The sequence below is a fragment of the Amblyomma maculatum genome, chromosome 3 (assembly GCF_055883805.1).
Source record: "Amblyomma maculatum isolate TAMU_Amacu chromosome 3, ASM5588380v1, whole genome shotgun sequence".
Taxonomy (NCBI): domain Eukaryota; kingdom Metazoa; phylum Arthropoda; class Arachnida; order Ixodida; family Ixodidae; genus Amblyomma; species Amblyomma maculatum.
Genome location: NC_139346.1, coordinates 175111020 through 175129912, shown reverse-complemented (window position 1 = coordinate 175129912; position 18893 = coordinate 175111020). Strand labels below are relative to the sequence as shown.

At 48.3% G+C, this 18893-nt stretch overlaps 1 protein-coding gene across 1 annotated transcript in view; it reads left to right on the top strand.

Annotated features, from left to right (window-relative positions):
* LOC146197018 (uncharacterized) overlaps positions 1-18893 on the top strand; it is a 330602-nt gene that overhangs the window by 107536 nt on the left and 204173 nt on the right. The window contains exon 2 of the mRNA XM_084598725.1: positions 13326-13378. Coding sequence (XP_084454851.1) covers positions 13340-13378 — 39 coding nt within the window. The 5' untranslated portion in view covers positions 13326-13339. The remainder of the gene's footprint in view (positions 1-13325; positions 13379-18893) is intronic.

Here is an 18893-nt window from a genome sequence, read left to right as displayed (position 1 = left end):
TGTTAAACTTCTGATAATTGTGAATCCTCGAAACTATACTGTATTGCCATTAGCTTCTGAGGATCACGGAGTCCCTTCATTCTTTACGTCACGAGTTTGAATCCAGTGGCTGGGAAGAAAAAAAAAAAAGCAGTTTAGGTTATTTAAATGCGATTTTCTTGACTATAAACTTTTACCTCTCTTGCAGTCGAACAAAGGAGCCAGAAAACACTTCGCAGTTTAGTTTTACCGGTATCGAAAATTTGACGGAGTTGTCCTCATTGTCCCGTTAGGTGGTTCTGATATTCAGTATCATTACATCCTGGTGCGCCTTTCTTTTTTTCCCGAGAAAAGACATTCATAGGCCCGTCCGCGCCGGGCGCGCAAGGTGGCACCACTTAACACTTCCAAAGGCGCGAGCAGGACATGACCAAAAGCGCTCTCGCGCATCTTCTAAAATAAACAAGAGAGAGAGAGAGAGAGACGGTGACTCTCTGAGGAGCGGAAGTGGCTCTTATGTACTTCCGCACGTGAGCAGAAGGGCGCAGGGGCAAGGCGAGAAGAGCGCACGACAGACGACGCACACCTCCAGTGTTGCCTGTACGTGACCGCAACTTCCTCGGACGTCTCCGGTGAAGAACAAAGGGACTGTGTGTGCGTCGGCCCCGGCTGCTGTTGCTGCTGACCCAAATGCAGGCGCGGTCGGTGCTCGTAGAAGGCAGGCGTTGCTGCCGCTGCACTGCTGTCGACGGTGCGCAGTGTCTTTGCAGGTCTCGGCCATAGCACCTCACAAGAAGCCAGGTGGAGGTGAAGGGGGAACTGATTGGCACCTCGCTTAACCGGTCTGCCGTGCTCGGCACCGGAAACAGCGTGGGCTGCTCACCACCACTGGTGTACCGCACTGATTGGATCACGCGCCTCTCTGCTCTGAATGTACTGAGCGGCCGATCGGAAGCTGTGCGTTGTATACTCTCAGCTTCGGCGCCATAGTTCGTTTTCCCTTTCCGTTTTCTTCTTACTTTTGTCCGTGTCGTCGTTGCGTAAGAAAGGCGTGGACAGTCCAAGCGCCTTTGGTTTGGTCTGTGTGGAGAGAGGGCAGACGACACGGGCTTTGTTCACGCGGGCCTTCGCCGGAAGTTACGTCGCATTACATGATGAAGCCTGAACTTGCTGAGCGACAAAGTTGCCTCACATTAGAATGACCAATGCTTATGGGGCATTAAGCTCGGCAGGAACATAGAATCTCGGCATCCTATTTCAGTATTCACCAGCTGTGTCCTTTATGCTGCGGCATTGCTGTCTGTATTGACTCTTGAGACAATTAATTCGTATGCTTCACTCATCGATATAGACCAGGTTGTGTTCACGAATACCATTTGATAACCATATTATCGAAAACGAAAGACCATAACAGCTTTTAGTCGCGGGACTCGTCCGGGATGTCTTCTGGGCAAATAAAGAAATGAATGAATGAATGAATGAATGAATGAATGAATGAATGAATGAATGAATGAATGAATGAATGAATGAATGAATGAATGAATGAATGAATGAATGAATGAATGAGCCCGAAAGGCAACAAGATCACGAAGACCATTTCATAAGCCCGAAACGCATCAAAATAACTGAGGAACTATACTGCGGTAACCTTGGAAATTTCATTTTTAAACTGATCCATACGATAAAAAGCAGACGAAATAATGACGCCTATACGGTGATCAGTTTGCGCATTGTTTACAGCCCATGATAAGTCCTTCGGGCAGCTTTCGTTATGCGCTAAAATATCCCGCTGGGAGGTCGTGGACTTATGCAACCGGGTCGCATTCATTGAAGGCGACGGCCATTTTTCACCCAGAGGCAGAATCTCGGAGCGCGTGTGGCTTTGAACCAGCCGAGTCGCAAGGATTGCGGCATGCCAAGGTTGTGACCTCCATTATTGAAGAAGACGTAAAACGCTTTCGAAATTCTAATCAAATTCATTCGATAGAATCGAAATTATTCAGGTGCATGGGATTGCTGCGTGAAAAAAGATCATAAAAACCTGATCGTTTATTCTCCGTTTTTGTTGGCACCGTTTCGCGGGGAACTGAACAGTGATCAAGTTCGGCTCCGCCTGTATTGACCCTTTTCGACACAAAAAGCGCCAGAACTATAAGCCATTGCGAAAAAAGTCGCGGCCAGTCTGCTTCTGAGGTGGTAATAGAGAACCCGTCGGCGCCAGTTGTGACATACAGCGTAGCCAGCGGAAGCCGGCGTCGATACGAACTGGGTCAATATACATCGACGAACGTGACCTACGCGGCAATCGTATACACTGCCAGTAGCAACAACAAACGACCGTGTATCCTGCCGGCAATTTTCTTTCATGGGCGATCACACGGGTCAAGAGCCAGTGCTTGCTGCTGAGACGAGAGTATAGAAAGCAATTTGCTGTATGTACAAAATGGTCCGCAATAAAGCGGAGCAAAAAAACATATAGTGTGCGGTGGAGAACAGTTCTCACCGCTCCGCACTGTAACATGCGTACCTACTCCATGTGCCTGTCGCACAGGGAAAGGCTGGAAACAAAAATAACAACAGCGAGGTATATTTTCTTTTTTATTTTCTTGAGCTGGCATTTCAGTGTTGTATAGAGCACGCAACGTGAGAACTCAAACACGCGCGCTATTGTGTTGAAGGTGGATGTCGTGCCTCCTTCTAGGGGCTGTCCTGCGCGGAGACCCGTCTTTCTTTGCCATACATGCGTGGCCTCTGAAGTACGTGAAAGAAAAAAGAAGAAGAAAAATACAGAGCCTAATAGCGCCTCAGAACTGTCGTCGAGATGACTCAATTCAGCGCGCAATACACAGCCTTCAAGCAAAAGGAATAAAGAACAGCAAGAAAAAAAAAAAAAAAAAAAGGCGGGGTATACAGAAAGGGAAGCTGTTGGCAGCAGAATGTCCTTTTCTTTCTTCTTCTTCTTTCTTTTCTGTCTTTTTTTTTTCTTTTGCTGGATGCAGAAATTGAGAACATAGAAATGAGGCGTCAGGCTTCGCACGGTACTTTAGCTTTCCTTTTTGCCTTTTAGAGCGGGGTCGCGAAAGCACTTAAAGCGCGATCATCATTTGAGTGCTAAAAATGAGCAGATCCAGCCTATAAAACTTCGTGCGCTTTAACTCAGTTCTACTATAGAGGCCCCTTAATTTGATGGGGGCCCAGGTAAATGCAATATAATTCAACGCGACGGGCATTGTAGTCCGTGCAAGCACGCGTGTGCTCAGCTCCTATAAGTCAGAGTAATATTAACCGCATGCAAAAACCCTTCCGACTGCGAAGTCAAAAAAGGGTCCCTGGTTAGACATAAACATCCTAATTGGTGGCACGCGGTACTGACGGATCGTTGTCTTAGATGCCCGATTCTGGCAAACGGCTTAACGTTCCTCAAGACAGCTCAATGGCCGCCTGTAAACAGTGTGTGATAGCGAAATCAGCAAATGGTGGTAAAGACGGGAGTCGAGACACTCCGGGGAAAAGGAGGAGCGGTGCACTGTTCTGTACTTGAGCTTGTCCGGAACAAGGGGACGCCACTTGTAAGTTTGTGGCTTCCTGTTCTCGACGAATGCCTCCTTCTAACGCTTTAGCGGGCAGCCTAGCAGGGGTGCTGCATGCGATATTTTGGTATTGTAATGCGAAAGCGTTATATATCCCATTGGCAATGAAACCCAGCGTGTCCGGCGTGCGGAGCGATGTTCGCGGAAAATCTAACAGATGTAAAAGAGTCAGAAGTTTGCGGACTGAGGCCGAATTTCTCAGTCAATGTACCTGCGAAGATAGGTAACTGAGCTGAAAAGAAAGATGTTAATTTGGGTGCGATGCAGTCACTGATACTGATGTTTAGTAATACTTACGTCAGGCTGTAGTGGCGTTATGACTATGGTTCAAATTTCCATCGCACATAACAGTGCATTGAAAACACACTAATAAAAAAAAAATTGATGAGCGACACAGTCTGATGCGAAGTCATAAATTATTTCGCATTCACAGTGCATGCGCATTTAAGGGCCCTTTGTACTCTTCCACTCTACTGAGTGAATGAGGGAGGGAGGACAACTTATACATACTCTTCATGCCCCTCTCAAGAACAAAAGGAAATGCCCTAAAGATAAAGCGAAGCGATTCACGCTATGGAATCGCTGAAAGGATTTCATTTTACATGTGAACCGACCTCCTCGCAATAAAACAATGGGTCGAAAAACAGACCTGCTCATGATGACAACTGCGCGCTTAGCATAGGCAACGTCGACGCCATGAATCAAGGTGCCCCTTGCGCAGTTCACAATAAAAAAAAAAAAAGGAATCAAATGAAAAAGGAAGAAAAAAGAACATTGTTGCTCAACACGAACCTGAGCAATATCGCCGCGCCCAGGCCACCCACCGGGTTCGGAGCATCCATCCTCATGTCCCGCCGGTGTGCGACAAAACAGGTCGACCTGGATACATGCTGCTCTCGGGACCAGGGGGGCGCCTTGTCCACTTGGCTGTCCAGTGTCATTCGAACGAGGCTAATCGCTTCGTCAAGAAGAAACCCGTGCAACTGTGGCGGCAGCAGCGGTAAACCCACGCCTGTGCCGCGCACACATACCAACTCTGCGAAATCCTTTTCCCGGCGCTGCTCCCACGTATAATACCCCGCGCTCTCCGTACTCGAACTGAATAATTCTGTGCAGTGCTGGAGAAAGTGCGTCTGCGACCTGTCCAGTCGCACCAAGAGGTGTAACCCTGCAGAACAACGATTTGCCGCTTGTAACATGCAAGCTTCACACCGCTTCACTTGGTGCTTCGTGCCTTTTATAGGCCTCCCAATTTACAACTGAAAACTGCAGTTGTTAGCGTACACCTATTTATACTACGCCACTGGAAAGCAGTTCAATCTGAGTGGAGCTTCGTTATACGTGTATACAAACTGGACCTTGCCTAGTTTGCTCGTACAACGGTGCACCGAATAGGAGCTGTTTTCTTTCTTTTTTTTCTCTCTCATTTTCTTCTTTCGTGCCTCTCATTGTCCTACAATGAGGCGCATTTCGCAGTGGCCGTACGAAGGAGCAGCATTCGAACACTTGTGCAAATGAATAATACCATAGAGAGCAGAGACTTTCCAGCAGCAAGAAGCAGACACTCCGCGAATTTATTCACCCTGTTGTGCACAAGTTCTCTCTGACCCGGACCACATCGGAGCCACTCCCACGCCGTCCGTCCGTGCCTACCACATCTCTATGCACCAGGCATCCCGACCTGCACCAGGTGCCCTACCCAGGAGCAGTGTGCGCTGAGAACGTGTTTTTCCAACGCGGCACGTCATACGCAATCAGCTTAGCTTTGACGTATACGGAGGAAAATGGATTGCTTCGTCCGTCGGGCCCCGCGTCTGTTCTCATATTGCCTCGTTTCTCGACACTTTCTCTCTTCTGAGTCTTTCGTTCTTTCCTTTCCTTTCGCTCTCTTATGGCCCGGGCCACCGCTGTTTCGCACGACGCGGCGGAAACGATTTTCGGGTCAGCTGGCTCGCTTGCAGCGCGCGACACGTGACCTCGAGTATTGTTCTTCCGCGAGTGTGCTTCGGCCGGGGTGAACTGTGTAAACAAGAGGAGAGAGAAAGAGCGACATTGCGCAACGGCGCATGCCCAATGAGCTGCCGTTTGATCTGCTGGCGCAAGACAAGGGTGGCTTCCGACGTACCGACAAGTAGACAGTTAAAGAGTTAAAGGGACAGGCCTGTGCCCGCACACTGGCCTATCGCGGGTAGAGCCTGTTCTAAATGAATTAAAATTATGGGAAAGTCTAAATGTTGTTTGTGCTTAATAAAAAAGTAATTGAAAAATAAAATGGTATTGGTTAAGAAAGGGAGGAAAACGGGAAAAAAAATAAGAAAGTATAGATAGTCTTTCATCATCGCTTCCCCAGTGGAAAAAGCTGACTCGGGAATTGGGGTACCCATAGATTTATTTCGCTGAAATATATACCCTCATCTGGGAGCCATTAGTGTGCAGCCTGCCAACAGTGCTGATGACTGCCTCGAGTACCAACTTGAAGCGGTCGGTTGCAACGCTGAAACATACAGACGCGCAGCTGAGAGTTTGTTCCCATGCCATTCCTGTATTTATATTTCCTCCTCGTCGGGACTGCATAGAGGATGAAGATTTCGATGACTATTTGCAATCATGTACAGATGAAATGATCAGAGCGCTATACATACAAGCAGCGGCTGGGTTTTGTCACGATTATCGATGCTTCGGAATGATACGAAAAAAAAAAAATAATTGGGAGGGAGACAAATACCCCTTTCCTTTGATCGCTGGAACGCGTGTTGCAAAGTAGACGTTTGCTTTCCTTATTTATTTTCGCATGTGTTGTATATTACGCAACAAAGGAGCCATATATCGTTTTTTTTTTTTTTTTTCTGATAGTACTTAGCTTTTATTGGTATTCTACGAATTCGAGAAATTTGCAGTGGAAGAATGAATACGTTTTTATTTCGCAACCCTCCTTCTTCAGTATACGACAATAAGTCGTCTGCGAATCTCTACAGAGTACAGCACCTGAAACAGCCGTTTAGGGCCGGTTCGTTTATGTGGTCAAAGTCTTGCGGCCTTCCACATTTCTGCTTTTTTGAACAGCTCTGAAATACGGCCCAGCGAAGAGAACGAATTCAGGGACTACAGTATGGAATGAGAAGATCGAAGTTACACACACGGAAAATGAGCGGTAACAGCCTCGTTGGTGCACCCGAAGAACGCCACGAGGGAAGCCATGAAGAGATGGAAGAGCAAGTAGAAAAAGAAAAGTTCTATTATTTCTGCTAATTAACAAATTTCACTTCGTCATTGCCTCTCTAGCTTTCTTTATTTCCTCCACCTCAGAAGCACTGTCTATGTTATGCTATGTCCGTGCATACTACATATTAACGCAAACCTGAGGTGATCGTAATATATTCCAGGTCCTTAACTGTATCGCCTCTTTCTCTCTTTTCTTCTTTCGCTCCTTCCTCTATCCCTTCCGTCGCGGCACAGTTGAGACGTCCCTCGAGAAGCTGCACAGTTTCTGCGGCTTTTATTTCTCAATATAAACTGTTTATGACGTTTCTCGTTCGACTGGGCCACCCCGGTGTGGCCCCGAGGCGCCCTTGGCCGGCGCCCCGGTGCCGTCCTTGCAAATTCTATTGGCGGTGGCGTGCAAGATCGGCGTGGCCAGCGGCGGCGGTGGCAGCGCGCGGGGTGACCTTGGCCGTCCCCCTACGCCTCGTCCTCGCAGCCGCCCACCTCAGTCACACACACACGCAAGCATCGTCAGCCGCGCTGCTTGCTTTGCCTGTTCGCGCTTCCTTGTCTCAATTTTTACTTCTAATTATTTTCTCTCTACCGGCGTCTCCCACATCGTCACCTGCTTGCCCGGAGGCGCGCACAATTAGGTGTGGGACGCGCGCCGCGGTAATCAGATCGCGGATGACGTCGACTTGCTCAACGGGAGGCACAAAAAAAAAAAAAAAAAAAAAAAGCCGGGAAGCCCTATGTCGCAGTGCGCGGGACCGTGTGACGCCGTGGATGTGGCGCATCAGTGCACTCTCATGAGCAAACAAGTATAGATAATTTGCGTGACGTGATGGGTGCCGTGAAGGTATAGACCAAGGATATTACGAAGCAAAAGCAGATAACGAATAGTCTGCTGGTGTGGTGACCGGTATGATATATATGTGGAAGCCATCCATAAAAGCGAGCCCCCCTCCCTGCGCCCAACCCTGCTTCGAGATACAATAGCTGTTTAGTGGGCGAATCTTTTTTAGTTATTTGTTGCTGTTAAGTGTCCAAATTAGTATACAAATGTAACGAAAAGCAGTGGAGCTTTCTCAGTTGGGGCAGAAAAGGAAGTTCGAGAGAAGAAAGGGTTTGTTACGATGCATGAATGACAGGAGGGTAAAAGTTTTTTTTGTCGAGGCCCATTTTGACCGAGGCTCTTATTTTTTCTAGATTTCTCAGTCCGTCCTTGCGTGTCTTTTTGTGCCCCATTTCAGTGGGAGCGGCGCTCGAAATTGACAACTGTTTTTTTTTTCTTTTTTTTTTTTTTGAATAAGTGATTTTGTCGCTTTCCCCCAAAGGCGGTATTATTGCTCTGATAGAAACGAAGAAAAAAAAAAGTTAGGTACTGCCAGCGTAATAAGAAAAAATAACCTAACAATGTTATTGAAAACGAACAAAATGTCATGTGAACGGCCAGACAATTTAAGGACGCAAATAAAACGGCACAGTTTTCGCTTCATGACCTATTTACCAACTTGTAGAAACACTCCTGCTCCCGGCCGATAGGTGTGCCTGACAGGACACTGCTCTATCTCAGCGCACCGTAGCAGCTGTTATGGAAGCTGACGGGTCTGGCTAACACTCCGCTCTCTACGGCATTTCGATTGCGGCCAAATACGTAGTACGAGAAGGCAGATAAAAGCTGGAGAGGGAGAAGCCTTTAATGGATGTGCTTTGGCACGCACTGGCGTTCGGCTCTCATCGAGCGGGCGTCCCCTTGGCGGGCAGCCATCGACGCTGACTCTGTCTCTCCCATCTTGCGTTTCGGTGTCAGACGGAAGATCACGGCGTGAACCGGTTCTCTCCTCAGTCTTCTTTCTCCGCAAGTGAATATGACCCGTGAACCAACGAACACCTGTTGACGAATTGGCAACTTTGCATCGAGCGCTAGTTGACGCCGCCGCCTTCACGGCGTCAATAGTTGACACTCAGCGCTTAATTTTCTTTCTTTTTTTTTTACCCTTCGATTACGTTTCTGCCATGGAGGCAAGAAACGTATTTCATAGCACTGAGTGGCGTGCACCGGGTATTGAGTGACGTGTGGCGCCTATTCCGGGGCGTGGTATTAAGCTTTTGTTGCATTGTATCGTTCGTATCTGTTCATCATGCGCTGTCTGGTGCTCCACGCTTTTGGAATACCTGCACGGCTTAAGCAGTGCAGCACGCGAAGAGCTGCTTAACATTCGTGCAGAGAATGCAAGAGTCGCGGCGCAGATGGCTGCTTCGCACACATCTCTGCGAATAAGCCTAAGTAATTTTAAAGCTCAGCGAACAGGAGAACCTGCAAGGTCAATGGCAAGGTCAGCGCAGCGTATTGGGTGGCTGGCTGACTGTTCAAACGTTACGGCGGGGAGGAACAAAAGTTTGGCTTGATTAGACCTGAACCCCACGACGACCCAGCGCGATTGTCCATATCGAACGTCATCGAAGTACGCTATTTATTATAGTAGATAGGTTCGTATTTGATAGTTTCATTCCGGTATACCCTCTGCGCTGCTCAGTGGCCGACCCGCTCGAAATCGAGGATGTCCGGCTCGGTTTCTGCCGGTTGTGATGAAGGACGCAAATAATCGTAATTGGACAGGATTTGAATGAAATCGTTCACAAGTAGCCCTGGGGCTTAGCCTGTTCGATGAACTGCAAACCAAGAATCGACAATCTACTGTCGGTTTAGTGACGGATGATACTACAGCCCTATTGTATAGGACTCGCGACGTGCATGGTAGCTATAGGGCACATCCCGTTGGAGCACCGACCTTGTGATGAGACTTATCTTAAAAGATGGACCACAATTCGTAGCAGAATTGACACCCTTCGTTGTAATGTTATAGGGTTGCAGCTCTTATCAGGGGCATGTTGGTGACCTGTATAGGTGTACTTGAGGCTCGGCCCTTACAAATAACTATCACATGTATATTTTTGGTTAGGGCGCCTCAGGAACGGCGGCTGAGAATTCCCACTTGAAGATTCTGCCGATGCATCTGTCCGCGTAGTTGGTACGTTTGTCGCGGCCGAGACTCCAAAGGGGGCCAGAAATCAAAATACGCAGTTGAGAATGAGGGAAGGGCGAGGTTTGCGGCGGCGGTCGTGTAAGAATGCCGTCACGCGTCCAGGCGCCGCGAGAAGGACGGCGTCGACACGAGCAGCACGCACTGCACCTTCACGACTCACCTTGTCTGCGCGCCCCGCCGCTGCCGGGGCCTCCTGGTGTGTGTACGCAGGGAAACCCGCCTTGCTGCAGCTGCCGCTTCCGCATACTAGTTAATACAATACTCCTGGGGCCGCGTTCAACGTGTACGCGAAGGGAAACTGCGTGACTGTTTCGCTGTAACCATTATTTTGCCATGTGGTCGTAGACACGTGCGCGGCACTGCGCGCAGGTGTCCGCTCAAATCACCACGACTTGTCTTCGTTGTATCCCAAATTTCGCTATACCCGATTTTATAGCGTTACCTGTTGTAAGGAGGTTTTCAGTGGACCTCATATCCCTCTTCGATTTCCTTCCTCTGCAGATCGGCACCTTCTCCAGGTTACAACCTTGCCGCCTTTTCTCCTCCGCAGCTCTCTCTCTCTCGTTCTCATATGGCGCTCGCTGTCGGGGTAGTATACGTCAGCATCGGGAACGCGCTGTTCGGCCGCCAAGAAGCGAAAATGTAAGCATAGAAATGAGCGCATTCGCAGATTCAGAGATGAGTGGAATGATGATGAGAAGGAAAAAGGTTGTGAACTGCTGCCTGCTGTTTGCGTGGGCACTTCAACTGCAGAAGTGCAGAAGCCCAGACCCGCGCAGTACTAGCATTCCCTTCTCTTCCATTTTATCTTCGCCTCAAGTGGCTGATTCGAGCTGCAGTTGCAGAGTGGCTTTGCTTGACCAAGTGACGAAGACCTAGAAGGACCACGATGGAATTCAGTTAGAATATATAAATGAATTGTACCGACCCTGTGGCGATCTTTCGTGGCTAGTCTGGTTCTGTTACATCCGTCATTTCATTGTACCGAACGACTGGACTTTTCGGGCACCTGTCGCAACCGAGAGCGGAAGCGTACTTTATTGTGAAACTCGAGGACTACATAATCGCGATGAGATCTCGAAGCTACCGGGATAAGGAGCGTGGCCACGCCGACACGAAACTATAGAGGGCTATGGAGAGAGGCCTTTGGCTCGCAGTGGACGCTGTTCGATTAAACTTTACGATGATCATAATGACTATGATCGCATCAAATAGCTCAGCATGTGGTGCTTTGTTGGGAGGTGATTGCATGATCTTCAAGCTTCGTTATATGTTCAGCTATGCTTGCGCATGACCGAGGGCGATTGTTTTTGTTATATTGCTTATGAGAGCGGCACATGTTTACACCGGCTAATGAAAAATCGAGCCTGCTTTTATTCCAGTAACGTAAATATACCCCCTCCCACCATTCAATGTGTAAAGGTTGTTTAGTAAACTGCCCCCCCCCCCCCCACCCCCCCAAAAAAAAAAAAAGACAGCAAAGTACCGGCCTGCCTAGACATCCGGCCAAGGGCAAGTACGAAAACTCAGTAGCTGTTCATTATTGTAAATCTTTTATCTCCGTTCGAACAAGGCTCAATACCTCGTGCGTCGGAGCATGACAACCAATCACGTATATCACGCTCGTTAAGCCGCTGGCAAGAAACTAACGAACAACACTGTATACCTTTGGCTCGGCGGTACCTCCCATGCAAGCCTCGTCGATTCGTCTCCCAGCAGACGGCCCTGGGAAAAGGCTAATTCTGGCCTCTTTCTCAAAGGGGGTCTCGGTCGGAAGCCTCACGAACGTTGGGCAGTGTGTGCTTGTACACGCATATATATATATATACAGACAGGGTGGACGTTGTTCGTGCACTTTCTGACCGAGACCCCCTTTGGGAAGCTGGATAGAAACGCGTGTATTTGTGCACCTGTGTATACTACGCGTCGGACACACATTGGGCACAGAGGTTACGTGTACACTATATGCACACAAGGCGCATTCGTACAACGTGTGTCAACCGCTCCGCTCCATACACAGTGCATACGCAAAACGTACACACACAGCAATTCGGCGCACAACCGCTCTGTTTGCTTGTATACCCCCGTGTGCTGATTAACAGTATCTCTATGCGCAAGCGGCAAAAAGGATGGCTGTCAGCCATGGTGCGAGCACACGATCGTGTTCCGCCGCGTTTGGACTCGGGGCACTGCATCTCTCTATTCATGCCGTTCAATTCGGAACTGAAAGCGCGTCTGGCGGCTCTTACCGCGTTGTACACGGCGATGCGTACAAGCTGCACCATACGCATGTTCTACGCCGCGTATGTATACGGCCGTACAGTCGCGTATACCGGGGCCGTGAAGGTCGGCTTCCGAGAGCGGCAAATCGCGCGGACACACGGCGCGCGCTACATCGTGGATGGCGTGGACACGGTCACAGCGTGACTTCCGAATGGAGAGCCTGTGCGTGTGTACAGGCTTGCAGCAGGCAGCTGTGCCTGCGTGCACGTACGTAGTGTATACGCGCGTACACGTTGTATATAGATTAGAAAGCGGCGCGCGCGCGCGCTCGGACATTGCATGCTTGCCTGTGTACGCGGCCAAGCGGCCTTGGCATCTACGGAAACAAACGACGAGGAAGCGGGAAGGACGCGCTGCGGCAAAATAGACAGAGAAAAAGGAAAGCCTGTCCCTTCAATCTTTCTTTATTGCGCTAATTGCGGGGTAATTATGCATACGAAGAGCACTGTTGCGCGATTCGGTAAAAAAAGGGAGGGAGGGAATGTTACTTTTTCTGGTTCTTTTGTCGTCCTCCTCGAGTTCCCGGTCTCTCCCTCCCCTTCAGCCCGTCTTTTCTTTTTAGTTTCTCCTTTCTTTGTCTTTCTAACCGTGGTGGGCGTTTGCGTGTGCGTGCGTGAGCGTCGAAGCGCTGTATAGGCATAAGTTGGTCAGACAGAGAGGAGGTTGGCTGATGTCAGCCGCTGCGCGACCAGTGCGTACTCAGCCCGAGCATCCGCCGCCGAACCGTGCAGAGGGAAGGGGAAGAGGATCGAACGAAATACTCTCGGCCGCCGCTAAGCGAAACCGCGTGTATACGTTTCTTTGGGTCCCAAGCGGTCGAGTCTGGCGCGCTGTTCGTGCATCCGCAGCGCAGTTCTCCTCTGAACTTATGGTATAATACTCTCACTTACGCGGTCGTTTTTACGTCCAAGCACTTTTTTTATTATTTTTTGTCTTCACCAGCCTTAGTTGAGAACCGCGAGTGTCTATAGATACATTTTTGGGGTTATTAGTCTTCAATCTGTGCTTGAATTGATCCGCATATTGTTGAGAACAAAGAGGCGTTGCACTGACCATTTTTAACGGGGTTCAATACATTATTGAGATGTGTTAGAATACAAGTATGCATTTGCACTCGAGTGGTTCGTCCACATAACCTTGTACTCATGCCTCGTTTTGGGGCGCACTGCGGAATGACAATGTTGATTCTAACGTCCCTCTTCTTTTTTCGTTATCTTTTCAGCGCCCCGAGCTGCCATGACGGGCCTTGTCCTGGTGTTGGCACTCGCCACGTTGGTAAGTCCGAATCACATTTTCTCACGCTCTTTGGATGTACCGCATTTGCGTCAGAGTATTGGTCGACCCTCTCTATTGTTTTAATCGGAGAAGAAAAGCAGAGGAGATCAGCCGAGCTGCAAGGGTTACAGTGTTAAAAACTCAGCTATATTTTAACGCAATTCTCGAATAGGTCGACTGTTTTCACCCCTTATTGGCTTCGAAACTCTGTGTCGTTTGAAATGTAGTACATTCTTAGCGGTTGCATCCAATATTTCTATATAGTAGACAGCGCCATGTGCGGCAGGCAGACGTTGTTGACTCGTTTCATATAAGTTTGGATACGGCTTTAGGTATTTTCGCCTGACATTTTCGTAGCTCAGGTACTGACCTGGCAAACAGCGTTATTATCTTCCAACTCTAGCTCCTCGCATCTCTTACAGTTCTAGCTTTGGTTCATTACGGTTGCCAGTTTATTGGCCCATATCCTCGTCCTCTGTATCGAAGATGACTAGGATAATATCGATTGGCGCCGTCGGAGAGGTCACGTCACTTTACTGATAACAAAGAAATAATTGAGGTCATAATTTTCTTTCTACGCTGCCAGCATTCTGCTTGCATTGTGTATTAAAATACCCGCGCTGCCTTAACAGACATTAATAAAGGCCAGTGAGAAGGGGAGGTGCAGAATCATTATGTGTCGTACTAGCAATAGATGGCGGATGGACGACATTTGGTTCAGTACAATGCAGAGCTCAGAAGTGTCTTGTTTGCACCAAAATGTCACATTACAACAGCCAACACAGCGCGAAATTGAGGAGGAAACATTATGTAAATTTATCTTCAACTTCTTTTTCTTATTGCCTCGTGCTAGAACGCAAACGTTCACCAGAAAATGAAGAAAAAAAGAGCATGTCTTACTTCAGTACGGACAATAATATATCTAACGTCCCTGTGCAGCGAAATTTGAATTCAGAAACAAATGCGTGGAGTTATTGCGGACTGTTATTAACCTGGCGGTTGGCACCTGACTCCACAAGCGGCTCTTGTCGGAGAGTGTAACCTATCTCTTATTACGAAAAATTTCCGTTATACAGATGTCTGAAACTCTGCTCGACTGTGGATCGAATTCGTTAACAATGTTCTGCCCGTGCGTGCACCTTCAGTTTTTTCAAGTAGCCTTGACAAAAAGTCGTTTACGTGGTTGCGACCAGGAAAAAAATAAGGTGTGGTGACGAAACCTGCTCCTAACATTGTCGCTTATACTAATGAATATCAAATTACAGAATGTTACCGCAGAAAATCACCGTGTGTATACGCTTGTAACAGATTCTTATTTTAAACCGGTGTTCGTGCAAAGTAGGATACGTGGTAAGGAGACCCCCCCCCCCTCCCCCCTCATGCTGCTTCCCCTTTTCCTTTCATAGTTCCACTGAAATTGATTCATTACCATTTTGTCGTGATGCGCGGACCACCTCTTAGGAAACGCACACGTTGCATACGCGGCAGGGTCAGAAGGAAGCCATTGCTCATAAGCGGAACCTCTGAAGTTCGCGTTAATCGCGAAGTGGCCGCGCAATGAATAGCTGCGTTGGAAGTAATATGGCGGCCATATTTCTAATGATGTGCCCCAGTGCCTTCGTTCCGCTTATCGCTATGCTCCGCCCATCGATACACGAAAGCATCTCGCAAGGACGTTCAGAATGATTGTAGCGATCAATCAACAATCGGCGCTAAAGAAAGCGTCCGGGGGCGTGTTTTCTGGGCGCTCCCGAAGTACGCGCATCATCTCACCCGTTTTCGTAGACCGCGCCGAAGAGAGATTCTGTCCGATCGAAAGGGCGGGGCCGATTCGTTTCTCCGTCTGTCAAAAATGAAAGAGCTCGAAAATAAAGGACAAAACGATCTCGAACCCCTTTTAGATAACTTCTTTCTCTATCTCCGTTTCCCACAACTCACGCGCTCTCACAAACATCCTGCCTGCCTATCACAGGATGGGCAGCCTCGGCGCCGCGATATTCCTACGCCGCTCTTCAGGCATGCTGGGCTCTCTCACTCGCCTTCCATTTCGAGCGTGTTCTCTATTTTTCACTTTTTTTTTTTCGTTGCCTATCTCCAGCACTGTCGGGTAATCGCTAATCGAAAACTCGTTTTCTCATGGGGCGTATAGGATGTATGTGCGGGGTTCGGAATCGTGTTTCTCTGCGCGGCCGCGCTCTTCAAAACGTCCTCCTCGAAGAATGCAATTAGAAACCCAAGTCAGGCCTCCGACGAGCAGACATGGTTTCGCAAGCACCATACTGCCGTAGCTGCATAGCTTGGCATAGCTGGCTGCCTGTCCCCCCCTCGCAGCGCGAGGGGTCCGGTGATTCCTGTTCGTTTGCCGCGGGAAGTTCCGAGAAAGAACGCCGGCTGTACTTTCACGGACAGGCAGGCAGAGCCTGTCCCGCTGCACGCTGCGCCTTTCCTTATGTAACTGATGTCCGGCGCAAGCGGTTTCATGAATTTTCTTCTTTTTTTTTTTGTTCTCATTTTTGTCAGTTTCGTCCTCGCTTGTACTCTATTTCGCATTTGCAAGGAGGAGCGCACTTATAGTCATGGGGGGAGTAATAAACCGCTCTTGTGCAAGTTGTGCTCTTCAGGTGTAAATTGTGCAGGACCATTCGCGGTTATCTATCGCTATCGCGTATAGATTAAGAGAGGTGAAGCGGTAAGCACGCGTGCTCCTTTTGATGCTCGGCTGTTACTTGCTGATTATTCTTAATATTGCTGGTACTGTATTGAAAACGCCATGTTTGTGCTACAGATCGTAACTGAGCTCCTCACTCCTCCTCTCTTCGTTAATATACATCCCTTCCCTCGGGTACAGAGTAAACAACCGGAACACCCTTCAGGTTGACCTCCCTGCATTTCATCTTTGTCTCTCTCCCTTTCTTTGTACTGTACCTTATATTGCTTCTTTATTTCTTTTTTTTTTACATCGTAGTTGTTTTATTTTTTCGATGTGGCAGTCTTCCCTACTCGTGTGGAGCCGGCCGGAGAGAGATCTTTTCAACAGTTTTGTGGAATTACGATCTACTTTGCACTGTTTAACGTGTAACAGAAACCTGTCGGAAAAATAGGATCCGCAAACAAGTACATGTGACGATCTCTAGTCACCTGTTTTCTTCTTGCCTGCCGTATGTCTTTTTTCTTCAATATTTAAACTTTTCTTTCTCTTGGACATATCACACTTGAGTGCTGGGCTCACACGATTAAATCTGAGCCCAACACCGAATTTACGAAAAACCTGCGCATGTATACTCTCCTGCATGTTTATCACATCTTCGCCATGTTTCCTGGGCCCTGAACCGATATTTCTATATTTTTATTCCGGCTCTGTGCGTACTTCGAACGTCAGCTGTTTTAATTTATCACATGTCCATTAAACTCAGTTAGGAAAGTTCGTTGCCGATCGCTTTGTAAGGGGCAGACTGCGTGCAAGATTTTCCTTAACTGTGCATTAGGAGCTCTTAATCGTTTGATTGCTCTCGTCGCCTTTCAAAGTCGGTGTCTCCGGGATGTGTTGCGAGACGGCAACGATGGCCTCGCGGTGTGTTGTGACAAATGTTCCAGTTGACAAATCCGTGTGCTACTCTTTGTTGTTGCGTAATATGTGCTCCCTTTTCAATAGGTGCTCGGAGCCTGAGGTTTAGTGAAATTGAATTATTTCAAAGCTTTAAAAAACGCCTAAGCAACAAAGCGTTTTCTGGCGACAACGTCTTCAGGATCAGGCCTGTGATGTAACCGTAACCATTGTTCCAGCTACAGGAAGCAAGTGACGAATTTCGCGATGCGTATTGTTACGACCAAGCATCCGCATTTGCGCGCTCTATTGTTCGCCTGTGGGCATGGAAAAGTTTTGTGAATATGTGGTGATGGTCCATTGGCTCTAAGTGAGCCTGTTTCCAGGAATCCTGTTTTGTAAGCATGTTTTGCTTTGTGGACAACCTGCAAATGCCAAATTGGCCCTGTCAAGAGAACGTCTGGAAAAACACAAAGAAACGTCCCCCTGCGGGAAATAGCAGGAAGTGCTTTCTTTTGTTCACCCTTCCAGTCGAGAAGTGCTATCCTCCAGTGATGAATGCCTCCTATCCAAAGGAGACGACAGAGTGACATGTCCGCTGACGTGCAGGACAAGAGAAGAGCATGACTCATACGGCCATTAAGTGATTTCCCGGGAATGCAGGAAAGATTTGCAATTGTCGAAAAGGGACCATGTTGGGAGCCCTATGCGGCGCCACGTGCACTCGGGTTTCTGAGAAGTAAAACCCCCAGAACCAGCCTGTGGTTTCTTTGCTGAAGAATAGAAATGTACCTCCTCTCCTCGCCGTTCCCAAGCTTTTCCCGCCAACAAGTGATCACGCCCAACGAATGAATGCCGGACCAGTCAGTGCTTCAGACCATCAGTGCAGTGATGTGTTCGATTGGATGCCGATACCTGAGGGGCGTGCCCTGGATTTGGTTGGTCAGCATCTTCAGAGAGGGGCTGGACATAGGGGGTTTTTAAGGACGCTGCAGAGCACGAAATGTCGCTCTGGGCCCTGGGTAAACGGCTCATCCAGTCGCTTCTCGCTATGAACTCTTAACGCTTGTCATTTTGCTGATGTACCCTTCTTTTTCATGTAAATATTATTGTAAATACGTTTTCTCAAAGTGCCAGTAAACCTGCTTGTACATATTTTACCAACTTCGAAGATTCAGTCCTTCTTCAACCCGGAGTCTCTGCACGCTACCAAGTGAAAGCCGGGTCGCCATAGCCCCAGCGGTGGGATCTGAATCTACAAGCACAACGACTGGTGACCAGCGGTGGGATCTGAATCTACAAGCCACAACATCTGGTGATTGGAGGTGGATCTGAAGCTACAAGCCACAACACCTTGTGATCGGAGGTGGCATCTCAAGCAACAAGCAGGAGCAACAATCGGCCAACAAGAGGGCAGCTCGGAACATCGATCGCATGTGTGGGTGAGTGCTTGGCTTTTCTTCTGATGTGGACCAGGTTCTAGAACAGGGTTAGATTTTAGAACTGGTAAAGAGAGTGTGGAAACGCCTTTAGGTTTGGTAGTTTGCACTGTTGTTTTGGAAGTAGCCGACACTCGGAGCGATCATGGACCTACAAAAGCTGCAGAAACCGGAACTGTTGCAATTGTGTGAGGAATTGGGAATTGATACAAGTGGTTTGGCACGAAAACCTTTGATTATAAAGGCAATCACAGATTTGGGAGCCGATGATGAGGAGCTCAGTGAAGCATGGAACCTCATCGGTCAAAAAAAGGAACAGCTCAGACAGCAGAAAGAGCGGGAAAAAGAGGAAAAGGAGCGGGAAAAAGAGCAGAAAGAGCGGGAAAAAGAGGAAAAGAGGCGTGAGCGTGAACTTGAGAGGGAAAAAGAGGAAAGGGAGCGCGAACGTGAGTGGGAAAAAGAGGAAAAGAAGCGTGAAAGAGAAGCAAAAAAACTGGACCAAGAAATTGAGCTCCGGAAATTAGAACTAGAG